General features: G+C 40.6%; 1 protein-coding gene across 4 annotated transcripts in view; it reads right to left on the bottom strand.

Moving 5' to 3' along the window:
• CARNMT1 (carnosine N-methyltransferase 1) overlaps positions 1-19,329 on the bottom strand; it is a 46,249-nt gene that overhangs the window by 19,444 nt on the left and 7,476 nt on the right. For all 4 annotated transcript variants that reach the window (XM_073345131.1, XM_073345128.1, XM_073345130.1 and 1 more), the window contains exons 3-4: positions 18,261-18,424; positions 2,505-2,645 (exon numbers count right to left, since the gene is read on the bottom strand). In XM_073345131.1, coding sequence (XP_073201232.1) covers positions 2,505-2,645; positions 18,261-18,424 — 305 coding nt within the window. The remainder of the gene's footprint in view (positions 1-2,504; positions 2,646-18,260; positions 18,425-19,329) is intronic.

Here is a 19,329-nt window from a genome sequence, read left to right as displayed (position 1 = left end):
TGACTTTTATACAGAAGGGGACTTTGCATTTAGGGGTCTCAACAGAACACAGGAAATCAGGTGTGTTAACCTACACATCTAAGAGAGATTACTCATTTATGAATGATAAAAGTGGGAACACTAAACATAAGCAGTCTCCCAACCACCAGATATCACTGCCTATCAGGATGAACAACAAAGTCATTATTTCCTTTCTCTCCTCTCCCCCGTTTGTCTGTACATATACATCTGTTGGCTCTTGTTTATATTTAAGTATGTCGACACTGTAATTAGACACCAATGGCTGGACCGTGCCAGCTCACTCAGGCCAAGGGACTGTTTAATTGCAGTGTAGACGTTGTGGCTCGGGCTGCCGCCTGAGCCCAAATGTCTATGCCGCAATTAAACAACCTCTTAGCCTGAGCACAAGTCAACTGGCCCGGGCCAGTCACAGGTTTTTAATTGCAGTGTACACACAACTTTAGACTATAAACTCTTTGGGGCAAGGGCCATTTTTCTGATATATGTTTGTACAATGCTATCACAGTGATGTCCTGGTCCATAACTAGGGTTCCTGGATGCTATAGTAATAAACTTTTTTTAAAAAAAAAAATTGTAAGAATCAAAGTATTAAGTGTTTTCACAGGTGTTTGTCACTTCAGACAGATGAGCCAGTCTACTGGCTATCTGGTTCCTTTTGAACCTTGAACCAGATAATAAATGTGATATCCTCCCATATACTTGCTGGCATTCCAACTCAAGGTAAGAACAACTATTGTATCTTGATATCTCCCCTCCCCAAATCCACTTTCTGTTCTTCCTCTAAACAGCTTATCAGTAGTAGGATTGGCTATTTCCTTTCTCGGACTTTGATAACAGCCAACCACACTTCTCTCTCTGCTTCCCCATCAAATTCCCATGGTTCTTAAATTTGCATACAATGCTTTTGAATCAAATATTAACTTCACTCACTTAAATACAAATCTGAACCAAGTGTTTGATGGCAAACATGTTTAGAGAGGGATGCTATTTTAATTACACATTAATAGTCCATATCAATTTAGAAGTATGGAAGTTGTTTGAATAGATGCTAAAGGCAAACAATTAGATAGGATTTTCGTATCCATCAAAAACTAGCTACATTAGCAGCATGTTTTTGAAACAATTTTTTTTTCAAAATGTGATAAACAAGATATGGACAAAGGAAAAGAGAGGAATGCTATCTACACTTTACATCTAGATATAATACATAAGAGTCCTTTTTACTAAATTAAGCACGAGGGCTTGTTTGTTTTTTAAAAGTCAGTAAATAAAAATGCAAGTACCAAAAGAGAAAGTATCGAATAAAAAAAATGGTTAGCAACTCACTTCATATGTGAAGCTTTTATAGTCCTGCTGGAACAGACTCTGAATTTAGAGCTTCTGCAGTGAGATCTTTCTAAATGAAATTTAGAGCATTAGCCAGAAACTGACTAAAAGTGGCACCAGATTCCTGCTCATATCATTTTTCAGATAATGTATTGTTGGAGATAGCTGGTGAGGTACAAAACAGAAAGCAGCTTAACAGATAAAGAAAGATTGGAGCACTCCTGATTCAGTATTGTTTTGATTTGTCAACTGAAGATTAGTTATGGAAATAATTCTATTCTATATAGGTTCTTATGCTGCACTCATTAACATACAATCTGAGCGCCTTCCAGTAGCGCATTCAGCAACATGACTAATAGCTGTCATTAATGGAAAATGAACATGGGACATCAACATATCACGCTTCTAATTAAGTGTGTGGTGTAATGCTTATATCATAGCCTCACTTAAACTTAACACTTATAGTGGATTCTACAGCTGTGAGCCTATGAGTAATTAGAAGGTGTACACAGCCGCTGGATGAGAAAGCTTGCCTAATACGTGTTTTGATATTTTTATAGCAATGAGGCATCTATTAATATTTTTCTGTCAAACAACAAAAAATGTATACGTAAAATTAAATAAATACTTGTGGAAATTTGCCTGAACTTTTAGCAATAAATGCAACCTATTTTATTTTTATTTATAAGTTTTCTTTGATGATTATCACCATAGTATCAGAACTCCTTGAACATATGAATCAATTTATACTCAACATTTTTATGAGATGGGAAGTATGTCCATTTTACAGATTTAAAACAGAAGCACAGAAATTATATAACTTACTCAAGCTCAAATTTGTGGCTGAGCCAAGATCTCCTGAGTTCCAGTTCAGTGCTTAAATCACAAGGCAATTCTTGCTTCTACAATCTTTATGACATACAGGTATGGTGATAGTAAATTTCCAAGTCAAATTTTGGAATAATCTCCCATTCCTCCCTCCTACCCTCTCCCAGACATTTACATGAATGCAAGAGATCTAAAAGATCTGGTTATCTAGATTAGGGATTTAGAAATTTATTTTGATTGGTTATTACTTTGTTAAAGGATTGGTCACTGATTTTTGCCTCCCTAGTATATATAGGTTGCAACCAGCAAGTAAAATATAAGCTAAGTACCTGTTGAGTACAAAATTAGAAGAAAAGAGCATAAAGAGGCTCCATTCATTTCCTTGGCAAGCATAACCGAGCATAGCTATTTCCCAGGCCAATCTACCTAGCCCAGCACCAGGTACCAGGATATTAACTTTGGAGAGATCCCTGCAACAAAACAAAAATAGTAGTTAATCCTTTAGCCAATACGTCTTAATAGAATGTCTATGGTCTGGCTAAATACTGTGATTTTCATATATTTAAACAGAGATAATTCGATAAGAATTTTCATTTATATGTTATGATTTCGCCGTAGACAAATCAGACTTGTTGTGAACAGGTGCCCTGGGGGGAAAAAGCCCATCATACTGTAACAGAGTAAGTTATGGAATCTCGAAGTATTCTTTTTTGGGGGGGGGGGGAGGGGTCGGGGGAGGAAGAAGAAGAGAAATTAAAAAAAAATCTATAGGCAAAACCTGATTTGTGAAAAACAACATTCACACCGAATAAAAGATAAAATAATTCACACTTAAGCAATCCTTAGTTGCGGTGTAATACAAAATTAAAAGACAGCTATTCTTCAAATCGTTTTCTTAACTTTTCAGACGAGCCCTCTAAAAAACAACTGTATTTGTTTGTAAAGGTGACTTGCAAAAGAAAAAAACAGGTTTGTGCCCCTTCCCCCCCGCCTTCTCTTGATGCAGAGTGACAACCTACTAAATTTTTAAATATTAGAAATTCAGGTCTTGTTTACCCTAAAAGAGTGCTTTTCCTTAAGGACTATGGACAATTGCAGACCTAGTAGGGTTTGACATCAGAAACACAAAATAAACGAAATCTTATTTATTGACATGGAAGTATTCAGCTGATTGAAAACTGTTAATATATTTAACTCAAGTACTTTTTATACATTCAGTACCCCCTTTGATTATGGATTTGGGAGCTCTTTCAAACTTTATTTACGTCACTGCAGGGCGTCTACCAATAAGAACAGAAAAGGTAAGACTTGATATTCCTGATGTTTCTAGAAAAGAACAAGCAGACAAAAACTGAGGGAGGAAAGAAGGGGGAGAAAATTTCAGGCCCCTTTTGTATGTCAAAAGCAAAAAATAGTGTGCACTCAACTTCTTCTCCCCCTTTGCAAGTCACCTTTAAGTCAAGAAGTCATTAAATGGATGTAACTAAGACACTTTAAAACAGCATCCGACTAGTATGCAGGACAAGACAATCCCAATTTTCAAGATGTGGAGGTGGGATAAAATGAAATGCAGTCTTCAGAATATTGAGAACCAGGTAGCCAGAATGGTTACAAAGAGTTGGCATTACCATGTTCCCAAAGCATAAAGAGGAGTGGGGAAAGTCAGCTTTGGAAAGACTGGCTTCAAGAGACAAATCCAGATTGCAGCGAAGAAAATGCTGACCAGCTTTAAAGATGGTCTTCTTTAAAAAAGACCATGTATGCAGTATAATTATAGCCATGTCGGTTAGGTAATATCTTTTATTGGGCTAACTTCTTTCTCTCTCATCTACATAAGTCGGTTCAATAAAAGATATTACATCATCCACCTTAAAAAAAAAAAGTTACAAACTTGTTCCTTGAGATGTGTTGCACATGTCCCTTCCACTTCAGGTGTGCGCGCCCAGTGCACTGTTGGAGAGTTTCCCCTCAGAAGTACCCATCTGCTGCCCTGCGCTAATGCATGGTGGTATACAGGGTGGAACCACCCCAAATCCAATCAGTTCCTTTTTACTGGAGAGAACGATATGGAGGGTTAGTTATAGAATGGGCACATGCAACTTACGTCCAAGAACAACAGTTACTGAACAGGTTAGTAACTGTTTCTTCAAGTGATTGCACATATCCATTCTACTTTAGGTGACTCACAAGCAGTTCAATCCCACCTCCAGCTTGGAACCTACCTGAATAAGGACTGGAGGACCACATACCCAAATACAGCATCATCTCTAGATTGCTGAGAGTCAACAATGTGAGGCAAAGGTAAGCACTGAAGACCAAGTTGCTGCTTTACAAATGTCTAGGACAGGCACATGAGCTCGTAAGGCTGCAGAGGCTGCATGTGATGTAGAAGAATGTGCTTGTATTCTGCTTAGTGAAGCTACACTGGCCAAGTCATAACACAAGCCTATACAGGAGGATATTCAAGTTGAGATTCTTTGAGAAGAGACTGGGAGACCTTTCCTCCTATCTGCAACTGCCACAAACAACTGTGAGAATGATCTAAACTGTTTGTTAGTATTCTACTTGGACAGGACCACTCTCCTGATATCCAAAGCGTGGAGTCTCTCTTCATCCTCATGAGCATGAGGCTTCGGGAAGAAAGAAGGTAAGTACATTGCTTGACTGATACGAAAATGAGACACACCTTAGTAAGAAATTTTGGATGTGGACCTAGATAAACCTTGTCTTTGTAGAAGACAGTGTATGGAGGAGAAGACAGAGCATACAATTCACCTACTCTCCTGGCAGAAGTGATTGGCACCAAAAAGAGTACCCTGATAGAGAGACACAACAAGGAGCATATAGCTAACAATTCAAAGGAAGGAACCATAAGTTTTGACAACACCAAACTCAAGTCCCAAGGAGGAACAGGATGCTCCACCTGAGAGTACCACCTTTCCAAACCCTTCAAAAACCTTATTGACATAGTATTGGGGGGGAAAACAGAATTATCAATTGGAGTGTAGAAACCTAAAATAGCTGTTAAATGAACCTTAATTAAATGAATAGCCAGACATTGTTTCAGGAACAACAGATAGCTCAGAATATGATGTGGTGGAAACTGGACTTGGAAGACCTCTTTCTAGTGGGACAAGATGAAGAATCGTTTCCATTTAATCAGATAAGTATACTTAGTGTATGGTTTTCTATTCTTTAAAAGTGGATTTTGAATTTCCTTTGAACAAACTTCTTCCTGGGGCATTAACCACAGAGCATCCAGGCTGTCAGGTAGAGGACCTGCAGGTTGGGGAGGTGACTGTGGTCCTGGGAGACCAGATTTTGATCCAGTGGTAGAGTCAGCAGATCTTTGACCGAGAGGGACAGCAGAGTGGAAAACATTGCTGATGTCATGCTGGAGCTGCAACTTTGACTTGGGCATGAGCCTGCCTCATTTTCAACAATATTCTTGGTATGAGTGGAAGTGGAGCAAGTGTATACAAGAGCACGCTTGCCCAGGGCAACAGGAAAGGGTCCGTGAGGGACCCTGGACTGTGACCTTGTTGAGAACAAAACTGATTACACTTCCTGCTGACTTATGTTGCAAAGACATCTACACAGGGAGTCCCCCACAGCCACAAAACGGATGTGGCAATGTCCTGATGGACAGACCACTTATGACTAGTAAATGATCTGCTTAACCAGTCTGCCAGACCATTTTTCACACTTGCAATGTGAGAGGCTTTGAGGCTGATTGAACTGGCGATGCACAAGTCTCACAGCCTGAATGACTCTTGGCATAGCAGAGTCAACCAGATCCTCCTTGTCTGTAGGTACACGTAGACTTCTCTTGATATGAGGAAGGAAGACTTGACAAATCAGTTGAATGGCCCTCAATTCTCTGATGTTTATATGCAGAGTTAAATCCTGTATAGATCATAAAACTTGTGTCTGCAGAGAACCCAGGTGAGACCACCTGCCTGAGGGCAGAAGCATCTGTAACTAGGATTAAAGCTGATTGAGGAGAAGCAAATGGTACTCCAGGCACACACTTGAGGGGTCTGTCCCCCAGCCCAGCGTAGCCAGAATTTGAGTGGGCATTTGCACTGCCACATCTAGAGGGTGATGAATTGGCAAGTAAACTGAAGCCAGCCATCCTTGCCATTTCCTGAGATGGAGCCTGGCATGCTGGACTACATAAATGCATGAAGCCATACGCCCCAGAAGCCTGAGGCAATTTCATATTGTCATGGTGGGGATGAATTTTCAGGTCTAAAAGACTAGCCAGCATCTTCTGGAATTGTAATTGCAGGACAAATGCCTTGGCTTCTGCAGAGTTCAAGACTGCTCCTATGAACTATTTTTTGCACTGGAGACAGGACTTCTCTGTGCTGATAAGCAACCCTAGTGTATCAAAGATAGAATGGATGACTGTCACGCTGGACAGCAGCTGAGTCTTGGACTGGCCTCTCACCAACCAGTTGTCCAGGTAGGGAAAAACTTGAAATCTTGATTTTCTAAGAAATGCCACCACCACTGTCACACAGTTTGCAAACATACATAGGGAGCTGAACAGGCCAAATGGTAGGCATGCAAATTGGTAATGGCACTGGTTGACCATATATCTCAGGAATTTCCTGGGGCTCTGATGTATTGGCACATGGAAACCTGAGTCTTTCAAATTGATGGCAGCATACCCATCTCCAGAGAAGAGATAATAGAAGACAACATGACAATGTTAAATTTTATCTTTTTCCAGAGAGGTCTGTTGAGCTTCCGCAGGTCTAGCATGGGTCTCCTTTTGCTTTTAGGACCAGGAAATAGCAGGAATAAAATCCCTTTTCTATGAGAAACTGCAGAACCTCCTCTGTGGCTGCCAAATGGAGGAGAGATTGCACCTCCCAAAGCAGAGCTTCCTCATGAGAGTGGTCCCTGAAGAGAGACTGGGAAGGGGCTTGGATAGGGTGACCAGATAGCAAGTGTGAAAAATCAGAATGGGTTGGGAGGTATATAGGTGCCTAGCTAAGACAAAGCCCCAAATATCAGGACATCTCGTCACCCTGGGCTTGGAAAAAGGGGGACAGAAATGAACTAAAGGGTGTATTTCAATTCCACTGTACTTAAGACCCACTGGTCTCCAACGATTTGAGACCAAGCACTTGAGCAGGTAGATAGCAGGCTGGTAAACAGAGGGATAGGATAGGCTGCATGCTGTCCTTGACATAAACATAAAAATATTTGCTTAGAACTCCTAGTCTGTCTGGATGAACTAGAAGCTGCTGCAGAAGAAGGGGGGAGTTTTCTCCAGTAATCTCTGTTCTTTTTCCTCATTGGGTCATGGTAGCGAGGAATGAAAGCAACTAGTGATGTGGTTCCTGAGGACAAAACTGCTTTTAAATGCCCGAATATCAGGCCATGCAGCCTGTCAGTCTGCTCAGAGAAGAGTGACAACCCTTCAAAAGGAAGGTCTTGTATGGTCTGTTGGACCTCGAGGGAAACCTGGCAACTGGAGACATGAACATTTGTGAATCATAATGGCTGATGCCGTGACCCTAGCAGCAGAGTCGGCAGTGTCCACCCCCACCTGAAGTGAGGTTCTAGCCACTAATTTACCTCTTCAACAAGGCAAGAAATTCCTGTCTTGCATTCTCTGGCCATCTGTCTCTTTTAATATACCAAACCTCGGAAGTTGAAGTCATAGCACCCTAACAACCCCTGCAGTTAGCAATCCTGAAATGCAGGCCAGCCATAGAATAAAGCTTTCTGCAACAGGTCAAGTTTTGTAGCAGCCTTTGACTGCAAGGTAGACAATTGTTGCCCCTGGTGCTTTCTCATCGGCAGCTGAGACCACCAGCAACCCCGGAGAGAGGTGGGTGCAGAGGTGCTCAAACCATGGAGAGGGCTTGACAAAGGTCTGGCTGGGATGATTTAGTTGGGATTGATCCTGCTTTGAGGACCAGATGACCTCCTGAGGTCTCTTCCAACCCTAATCTTCTATGAGGGTACATGATATCTGCGCTCAGCTCACTCTGATGTGGGGGAAGGAAAGATAGAGTCCACCACAGAACCTTGGTGGGCTCCAGGACAGCTACATTAATCAGAGCGCCACCCAAGAAGTCTAGCAGTTGCTAAAATGTCAATCAGCCTGTGGAATGACAAGAAAATCTCTTCCAACTGGATAGCCAAGGCAGAAACCACCCTTTTTAAAAGGTCCTGGTGGACCCTCTAATCATCTGAGCCACTGCCTCATCAGGTAATGAAGAGGACAAAGCCATAATCGGCTGAGGTGGAGCCCCCTCTGGCCTTTCAAAGGGAGAGTCGCCTGAGCAATATCTTCCTACATGGTACGAGCATCGTATTGGTCACTGACTCCTGGTGTACTTGGCAGGATGGTTCTTAACACCTACTTGATGTTACAGAAGTGGGTGGGCACAAAGAGTACCCAGACATCTGTGGGAATCCCAAAGCATTCCAGAATGGCACTGGGAAAGCCCAGAAACTCAATTACTTTTGGCCCATGGATCCCTACAGGCTGGCCTGGAAGGGCTCTACTGTGGATACAAGGAGTGGTAAGCCCTCTGAGGGAAACGGCAAGGTGCACGACACGACTGTGAGACGTATGAACAGACCTTTTAGTCTGAAGATAATCAGCCTCTTCTGACCAAGGCAGGCTGGGGGACTGATCCTGTCGGTGCCTGTGATCAGCGTTGGGAGCCTGCGGACAACGATACTGGAGAAATTGTCGCTGGCTTTCCTCTTCACAGCACTGTATGATAGACATTTGGATATCCAGAGGTGCCCACAGTACTTAACACAGTATTGTAGTAGCTGGCAAAGTGTGACCTGCAGTTGTCGGTACCGTGTGAAAAGACACCTGTATCACGAGCAACACCGGTACCTAGAGGCTGATCAAGTCCCTTGTCGCAGCAAATGCCTCCTGAGTTGATGGCACAAGGATAGCCTCCAGTTGGTGGGTAGAAGCAGACTGCACTGATTAGCTCGATGATGCCATCTCAGGGGATGGTCTTGATAATGCCTGTGCTGGAGTCGATGGTCTCAGCTTCAAATTGACTATTTCCATTGTCTGCATGCCTGCCAGCCTTCAGTACAGGGGATCGCCCTTTCACTGATGTTGAGTCCTTGGAGGCCAACTTGCAATGTTTCTCTCTCAGCTCTGAGGAAGACAATCAGTGCTGGGACTCAGCCAATACAGGTGGAGCACTCCTCACTAAAACCAAAGTGCTTTGGCACCCATTTGAAACAGGAAAGTCTCTCAGATGGAGGGAGCAGAGCTGAATCTATCAGGAGAAATTAAAGTCTGGCCTCCCTGTGTCTCTTGGTTCTAGTTTAAAGTCCCTGCAAATTTGACACCAATCGCTGACATGCAACTCTGCGTCACACTTCAGGCAACTTGGAGTGGGGGGGGCTCTCACTAGCACTGGTTTCTTGCAGGAGTGGCAGGGCTTGTATCCTGGTGACTGAGGCATGCCTTGGCAATGGTAACAATACTCAGAACAGGAACTGAAGTGTTTAAAAAGATAAACACCATAAAAAAAATTTAACTATCACTAACTAATACTATAAACTACTAACCTATCGGTGCCAGTAACAAGGACCTGTACTAAGGCAGAGATGATGTACTCCATCCAGGAACTTGAGTGGTGGCGATAGAGGTTTTGAGGAAATTCCTTGTACTCAAGTGAATCAGCTCTAGCCAATGCCTGGACTCATGTTAGCTAACTTTAAGGGTTAAACATTTCTTCAGTCCTTGGATCGTGAGAAATTAATCTCTATGTACCTTTGTAAAGGAGGAAAGAGATGTTCATTGTGCTTTTGCATAAGAATTATTCACAAAAAGAAAAGGAGTACTTGTGGCACCTTAGAGACTGACCAATTTATTTGAGCATAAGCTTTCGTGAGCTACAGCTCACTTCATTGGATGCATGCTGATGAAGTGAGCTGTTGCTCACGAAAGCTTATGTTCAAATAAATTGGTTAGTCTCTAAGGTGCCACAAGTCCTCCTTTTCTCTTTTTGCGAATACAGACTAACACGGCTGTTACTCTGAAACTTATTATGCAAGGCACTGCATTTAGCCGTATGGAGTGGAAATCTATCAACTGCATGAAAAAACTTGTACAAATACAGACAGACATAGTCTTCCTTTCCAAATGCAAACAGATGGACATCGTACCAAAAGGACTGAAGATAAAAAATCCATTACAATCTACATACCACACAGACTATGCTGACAGCTTGTGCCACATGCTCTCAAAGAAACTGCGGAATCACCTGATCAACATCCTCTACAGCAAACAGGGAAAGATTAAGAATGAGCTCTCAGAAATGGATACTCTCATAAAAAAACCCAACCTTCCACACAAACTTCCTCGTGGCTGGACTTTACTAAAACTAGACAAGCCATTTACAACACACACTTTGCTTCTCTACAAAAGAAAAAAGACACTACACTTTCTAAACTACTACATGTCACAAGGGGCCACAGCAATGGTTCCCTCAACCCACCCAGCAATATTGTTAACCTATCCAACTATACTCTGAGCCCAGCAGAAGCAGCTGTCCTATCTCGGGGCTTCTCCTTCTGCCCCTCCACCCCCACAAACATGATACAGTTCTGTGGTGACCAAGAATCCTATTTTTGACGTCTCCGACTCAAGGAATATTTCCAACATATCTCTGAACAACATACTAATCCACAGAGACCTCCCTACCAACACTACAAAAAGAAGGATTTTAGGTGGACTCCTCCTGAAGGTTGAAACAGCAGACTGGACTTCTACGTAGAGTGCTTCCGCCGACGTGCATGGGCTGAAATTGTGGAAAAGCGGCATCACTTGCTCCATACCCTCAGCCGTGCAGAACACAATGCCATCCACAGCCTCAGAAACAACTCTGACATCATAATCAAAAAGGCTGACAAAGGAGGTGCTGTTGTCATCATGAATAGGTCGGAATATGAACAAGAGGCTGCTCAGCAGCTCTCCAACACCACTTTCTACAAGCCATTACCCTCTGATCCCACTGAGAGTTACCAAAAGAAACTACAGCATTTGCTTAAGAAACTCCCTGAAAAAGCACAAGATCAAATCTGCACACACACACCCCTGGAACCCCGACCTGGGATATTCTATCTAGTACCCAAATCCATAAACCTGGAAATCCTGGGTGCCCCATCATCTCAGGCATTGGCACCCTGACAGCAGGATTGTCTGACTATGTAGACTCCCTCCTCAGGCCCTACGCTACCAGCACTCCCAGCTACCTTCGAGACACCACTGACTTCCTGAGGAAACTACAATCCATTGGTGATCTTCCTGATAACACCATCCTGGCCACTATGGATGTAGAAGCCCTCTACACCAACATTCCACACAAAGATGGACTACAAGCCGTCAAGAACACTATATCCCCGATAATGTCACGGCTAACCTGGTGGCTGAACTTTGTGACTTTGTCCTTACCCATAACTATTTTACATTTGGGGACAATGTATACCTTCAGATCAGCGGCACTGCTATGGGTACCTGCATGGCCCCACAGTATGCCAACATTTTTATGGCTGACTTAGAACAACGCTTCCTCAGCTCTCGTCCCCTAACGCCCCTACTCTACTTGCGCTATATTGATGACATCATCATCATCTGGACCCATGGAAAAGAAGCCCCTGAGGAATTCCACCATGATTTCAACAATTTCCGTCCCACCATCAACCTCAGCCTGGTCCAGTCCACACAAGAGAACCACTTCTGGACACTACAGTGCTAATAAACGATGGTCACATAACCACCACCCTACACCGGAAACCTACTGACCGCTATTCCTACCTACATGCCTCCAGCTTTCACCCTGACCACACCACATGATCCATCGTCTACAGCCAAGCTCTGCGATACAACCGCATTTGCTCCAACCCCTCAGACAGAGACACACACCTACAAGATCTCTATCAAGCATTCTTACAACTACAATACCCACCTGCGGAAGTGAAGAAACAGATTGATAGAGCCAGAAGAGTTCCCAGAAGTCACCTACTACAGGACTGGCCTAACAAAGAAAACAACAGAACGCCACTAGTCGTCACCTTCAGCCCCCAACTAAAACCCCCCCAACGCATTATTAAGGACCTACAACCTATCCTGAAGGATGACCCAACACTCTCACAAATCTTGGAAGACAGGCCAGTCCTTGCGTACAGACAGCCCCCCAACCTGAAGCAAATACTCACCAGCAACCACATACCAAACAACAGAACCACTAACTCAGGAACCTATCCTTGCAACAAAGCCCGTTGCCAACTGTGCCCACATATCTATTCAGGGGACACCATCACAGGGCCTAATAACATCAGCCACACTATCAGAGGCTCGTTCACCTGCACATCCACCAATGTGATATATGCCATCATGTGCCAGCAATGCCTCTCTGCCATGTACATTGGTCAAACTGGACAGTCTCTACGTAAAAGAATAAATGGACACAAATCAGATGTCAAGAATTATAACATTCATAAACCAGTCGGAGAACACTTCAATCTCTCTGGTCACGCGATTACAGACATGAACGTTGCTATATTACAACAAAAAAACTTCAAATCCAGACTCCAGCGAGAAACTATTGACTTGGAATTCATTTGCAAATTTGATACAATTAACTTAGGCTTGAATAGAAACTGGGAGTGGCTAAGTCATTATGCAAGGTAACCTATTTCCCCTTGTTTTTTCCTACCCTCCAGACGTTCTTGTTAAACCCTGGATTTGTTCTGGAAATGGCCCACCTTGATTATCATACACATTGTAAGGAGAGTGATCACTTTAGATAAGCTATTACCAACAGGAGAGTGGGGTGGGAGGAGGTATTTTTTCATGCTTTGTGTGCATATATAAAGATCTTCTACACTTTTCCACAGTATGCATCCGATGAAGTGAGCTGTAGCTCACGAAAGCTTATGTTCAAATAAATTGGTTAGTCTCCAAGGTGCCACAAGTACTCCTATTCTTTTTGCGAATACAGACTAACACGGCTGTTACTCTGAAACCAGGAACATACAGTGTGCCATCAATCCTTCTCCTGCTCTTGGCATCACCACTCTGCCTACAGCATGATCCTATCATGGGGGCCATACAGAATGGCAGTAGAGGGTCACATAAGTTTGCACTGCTCTGAAAGAATTACACATGAGTCACAGTGAGGGCTGGAATCTGGCCCAATATGAGAATAGAAAACAAGTGATGATATGGTACCTGAGTGCATGGAGCTATAAACAAGCTGTCAATGTGGCTTGGGCATTTCTTTAAGAGATAACATATGAAACCAGCTATGTCAGATCCTCATGTTCACTGTCTAGACAACTGTGCTACCTTATAGAACTCCCATCCATTTTATTCTTAACACTAGAGTGTGTGAACCAATACAAATTATTCTAACTAGGTACTTCATGTATAATTCTAGCAAAACAAATTTTAAAAGAAACTACCAGGTGACTCTTATCCTGACAATTCTCATACTGATAACCGTTTGTGTATATATTTTCCCGTAACCACACTTGACATCTAGGTGAATCTGTTGACATTACCAATCTCGATAGCATTCCTTAAATGTTATTTTCTAGGTGAGAGGTCATGTTCATACCAGAGAGTTTCATCCTCAAAGTGCACTTAGAGCAGACCTCCATAAAAGAGAATTCCAGAATTCCATGGCCATACTCGAAAGTTTAAGAGTTATAAACTCTGTATATAGTTAGATAAAAGTCCCATTTTCTAAGTCTAGTCAGAAGTTCTACCCATTGGTTTGATCACAAGATCCTGTGGCTGCTTTTCCCATTAGAAGCAAAGAGAAATGAATTTTAATTTTCAGCTTCCAACATCTCTAAGATTCCCACTCCCCAACCTTCTAGAACCAACTCTAATGGAAGAAAGGGGAAACACCATCTGCCCCATATTCAACAGCGAGAGTACCTTAAACACTGCTCTCTGCTCAGATGGGGCACCTTGCATTCCCTTCCATATCTTAACAAACTTGATTCCTCCTGTGAAGGGAAGCAGCTGTTCCCCACCAACATCCAAAAAGAGGAAGCAAGTTAGTAATATCCTTTTTTGCCCATACAAGTTTCTTCTTCTACAGAGTGGGCAAGGATGATGGGAAGAGAACACTGCTAGTAAACTCCAAAAATAGATGAACATACAAAATGGGTACTACTCTGTACTGCATCTGTTGCCCTAAAGAGGCATAATAATCTGAAGCCAGAGATCTTCCAGATTCTAGAAAATAAACCACCCTGGATATGAGCATAGACATGATACACTGCAGAGAGAAATAAATGCATTATGTAAGCACCACTCACATTTCCATCATTGAGTAGTGTTTTAAACATAGCAAATTCTTTTAAATTACTATAGTATGCACTAAAGAAATCCAACGTATAGTATTAAAACATAGAAAAGATGTTTGTGCTTTTATTTCACAGAAACTCAGCTGAAGTGGAACTGAGATATGATTGAGTGGCCTAAACTAAACCAATGGGGACTAAAAACAATGCTAGACCTCCAACCAGCATTTTAGAACAAATATCTTGGTCATATAGCTACTGGGATGGAACTGATATCAAATATTTTGTCTAAGTGAAAAAAAATAACTCTTAAAATCATCATGTAGCTGTCAACTGAAGTCAATCTATGCCAGGATATTGCTTCCTACATGCAAGTGTAAAGTTTGACTTGAGTTTGTTGATCACAAATCAAAGGTTTTGACTTTTACCACTTCAGGCATACAGTGTTAAGATGCTGAAACAGAGTGAGCTTTTCCATGGCCAAATTTTTGAAAATTTTAATCTGAGAGTTAATTTTTAACCTTAAGACCATTACTCTTAAAAGTTAATTGAATATGATCCCTCCTTTAGCTCTGCATCTGTACAGAATCTGCCCCATACAGATCTGTACAGAAACTTCAATTAACTTGCAGTGGCTGATCCAATTTATTTATTTTTGAATTTATTTAGTGCATCTATTAACACTCACTCTGAATATGTGTAAAACCTGAATCACTTACAGTTAAAACACAACATGATTAATCCAATTCACAGAGCACTTCTGCCTTAGGAAAAGCCAAACAAAATTAAGGATACTTGAGAAAACTGAAGCTTATTGTTTCATATACTGTGCTAAAAATATAAATTGGATGAAATTTTGAAGAGTGCTTAAGGGCTCGGTACTTTGGATAGTCTTATCCAATGTGTCTTGTTGGGAAAAGTTATCTAGGAATGACAACTTTTTTTAAACTCATAGTTCAAGATAGGCTTTAGTCTGAAAAGTCTACATATCTGTTTCCAAACACGGTGAACAACAAATAATATGCTTGCACCATAAACATTTTATAAATACTTATATCCAGCTGGTCGCGTAAGAAATGGGAAAATAATTTAGACTTGACAAATTTAATCAGAACTGCTTTTACACATATACCATTTTTAAATCATTAGGAACAATTTGGCTCAATGCCAATAAAAGAGGTTTTCCACCTTCCTTTAACGTCACTGGCCTCTAAATATGCCCTCAGGCAAAAAGCCTGGACAGATAGCCATTGCTTTGCTGCATTATCTACAGTCTGAGTGGTCGCTAGGTGTAGCTTTTTGTAGATCACATTACAGTAATCCTATGAGACAAAGCTATAATAACTATGGCAAGGTCCACATCTAAAAGGAGTCATGATTTGCTAGCCAACCACAGGTGGGAAAGCAAGAAGACACTAACTTGCTCATATAACCTGAAGAGGTAGAGGCAAAAAGCCACATAAAGGAAAAAATTAGGATTCAGAATTCTAAAGTAAAGAATTTCTCCTACCTCAGCTTTTGGGCTCAAGTCCAGATCTTTACTGTATTTCAAAACTATGGTCAGCTACAGTTATTTTATACTACTAAGCAGTTTATTCTGAATATGATTTCTTCACAGTTACATATTTTCCTATCAAAGCCATTTGACATAAAAACATTAGTCATGGCTCCACAGTTAAGGTTTGGGCAAGTTCTGCATTTGAAACAAGAGACTTAACTTGCATTATGAATGAAGGACGCACAGTATCTTCCCCAAAATTAAAGCTCTTTCTCGAAGTACAGAATGAATAAAAAGTTTTAAAATATTTGTTAAGCAAATGTTTTTCACTATTTACCAAATTTAACATACATGTATTCATAAGTACTGCTTTCATCTATGGGTTACAAGTCAAAAAAAGATTTAAATTTTCTTTCTACATCATTTTTCCTGGTAGGAACAGTACACTTAAGATATCTGAAGTGAAAAGCTTAATAAATATTCTCCAACTTTCATCCGATTTGGCTTTCATATAGAAAACTGCTTCAGAGTTGCCATTGCAAATTCAGCTACAGGAACTGCAAATGGTTTTGGGAGTGACGCACCATCATAGCCTTCCTACAAAGCAAAACTAAAAGAGGGATTCCATGTAGCCAAATATAAAAAACTTGTTAGCCTTTAAGACAAGGATCTATCTTACACAGAGGCTTCCATTTCACAAGAAAAAGCCACTGACAATATTGATGCTTGAACTGCACTAACATACCTATGAAATTTAGAATAATATAATAATGAATAAATATCCGCAACAAAGGGCAACTTTCTATTTTTATCATTTTTATGAGGGAATTTCTAAACAGAAGATAACTTTACTTAAATGTATAAAAACTAAACTTACTGTACCTTTTCTATAAGAAGACATTCCTGAATGCATTGTATCTAACAAGGGAAGAGTATTCAAGTTATATTTTTGAAAGTGTTATACAAATCTCATCTTCCAATGAAATCTTAGTGGGCTAAGTCAGTGGTTCTCAAACTCTCCAGACTACTGTACACCTTTCAGGAGTCTGATTTGTCTTGTTTACCCAAAGTTTCACCTCACTTAAAAACTATTTGCTTACAAAATCAGACATAAAAATACTAAAGTGTCACAGAACACTATTACTGAAAAATTTATTATTCTCATTTTTACCATATAATTATAAAATAAAGCAACTGGAATATAAATATTGTGCCTATATTTCAGTGTGATACTTGAGCCTGTTTTGCACTGTCTGAGGAAGCTATTGGCTGTAGCAAGCTTAGGCTACAGCCAGAGCTATCAGTCCTCACTTTTATAAACACCGAGTTCACAAATGAAATTAAAACATAAGTGTCAGTGCGCCACTGTTTTTCCTCATTAAAAGAGCCTCAGTAAGTTTAAAAGTGAAATTATGTTTATTTATGACAACTGCACTAATTTCAGTAACTAAATCATTTATATTTACCTTCTTAGGACATGGATTTCATTAATGAGTTGTTTTCTCATTTTTATTACTATATCACTTTTGGTAAATAAATTTGCTCTTTTTAGGTTGTTACCGTATCAGCATTCATCCTACCTTCAGACACACAGACATGCGTTACTCTTTGTCAAGTCACTTATCAAGATATGCACACAAACAGATGAGAATTTTACAAGATACATTGTATCTTGTGTCTGAAATCAATATTGGGCCTGAACACTTACAAACAGGATTGTAAATGTAATCAAGCTGTACTAGGGGTGAAGGAACTTTTACTCATTTCCTCTCCCCCCTCACCAAGGATAACCACATTTTACTTCCCCTTCCCTTCAAGGGATCGTATATTTGGCCTCCTCTTGAGCTGAGGCAAGTTGGACATGGATCCTATCACAGCACTCTCAGCAGCTGCCAAACTGGAACTATGATTCCTTGTATTGTGCTGCTGTGGAATCACTAGGCTTAACTATATTACAACTTTTTGAACTCACATAATAAAAATATATTTAGACCTTTCAATATTGGCCCATAGAGAGAGAATACATAATTCTGATTTATTATTTCTCGGTTTAACGTTTTGTATTCTACTGTACTACCCTACCATACAAGCATTTTTTGTTTATGCAATTAACCCAATGCTATTTGCACTTATTTTTAAATATTTTTAAATTCAAGCTTTTTTTTTTTCCCCACTCTCTATAAACTTTTTACAAGTGGCGTGCAACATGGAAGGCCTATATATTTTCTTTTATAATAAATCTTAAAAACAAAGCACTATTTACCATCTCTCTTTTGGAAAGTTCTTTACAATTTCATTAATGATTGGCTGGTAGCAGGAATCTCTCTCAGGTTTCCCCGTTTCACTCCAGTCTCTTACAAACTGTTTCAAAGTGGACTTTAATTTATCCATGTCAAACGTTGACGCTGGCACAATCTTCCCATTTTCCTGATTAAAGGGCAAATAAAAGTTAGACAAAAAATAAATCCAGAAATTTAAGACGTCAAACAACCTTAGCTTTGAATACTGAAACAGACATGCTGTAGCAGCTATATGGGTGGTTTAGTTGATAAAGCACTCGCCTCTCACCTCTGGGACCAGGGCTCAAATCCAGCTTACAGTCCTATATGAAATGAGTTTGGTGGTATCAGCTCAGCCCTCAATAGACCAGCGTCCACATCACAAAACCAATATATAATATAGCATAATTCAGCACAACTGGTAGTCCTTATTCAGGAAAGGACAAGGGGTGAGCTAGTATGGAGACCGAACAACCTCTCACTCTGAGAGGAAGGTCCCTCCAGGTCATTGATGAGGCAGCATGGAGAAGCTCACACTGGAGCTGCCCAGAACTGTACCCAGCCTATGGATACAAAAAAAAAAAAAAAAAAAAAAAAGACTTCAGTTTCCATCACTGCCAGTCCCTTAAGGTTCATAAGTGTAAAACTTCATTACAAAAATAGAAAAATGTAGATCAAGTAGGGGGAAAATTATGCTAAAATTTTACAGAACTATAATACCACAAATAGTTAACTTACCTAAAACCCATAGGTGATTAAGAATGGTGTAAACTAATGTACTACAAAAACATTATTTATGGTCAATGCAGCCAAGTGAAAAGTCAACTTTAAAAAAATAACTTGGGTACAGTTAGAACTCCATTGGAGTTCTATCATACTGATCTGTTATTAAGAGTAATTACTGACACTTGCCATAGCAGACAAGTACTGTTCTCCTGAATGATTAACTGTACCTATATTATAGAAAAAATAGCCAGAGATGCCTTTATTGAAAAACTATACAATATGTTTCAAAGTGGACTTTAATATAACATCATGCCTATAAGACATGCA

This window comes from Lepidochelys kempii, chromosome 5, assembly GCF_965140265.1.
Source record: "Lepidochelys kempii isolate rLepKem1 chromosome 5, rLepKem1.hap2, whole genome shotgun sequence".
Taxonomy (NCBI): Eukaryota; Metazoa; Chordata; order Testudines; family Cheloniidae; genus Lepidochelys; species Lepidochelys kempii.
Note: the sequence above shows the minus strand (reverse complement) of the source record. Positions and strands in the feature narration are given on the sequence as shown.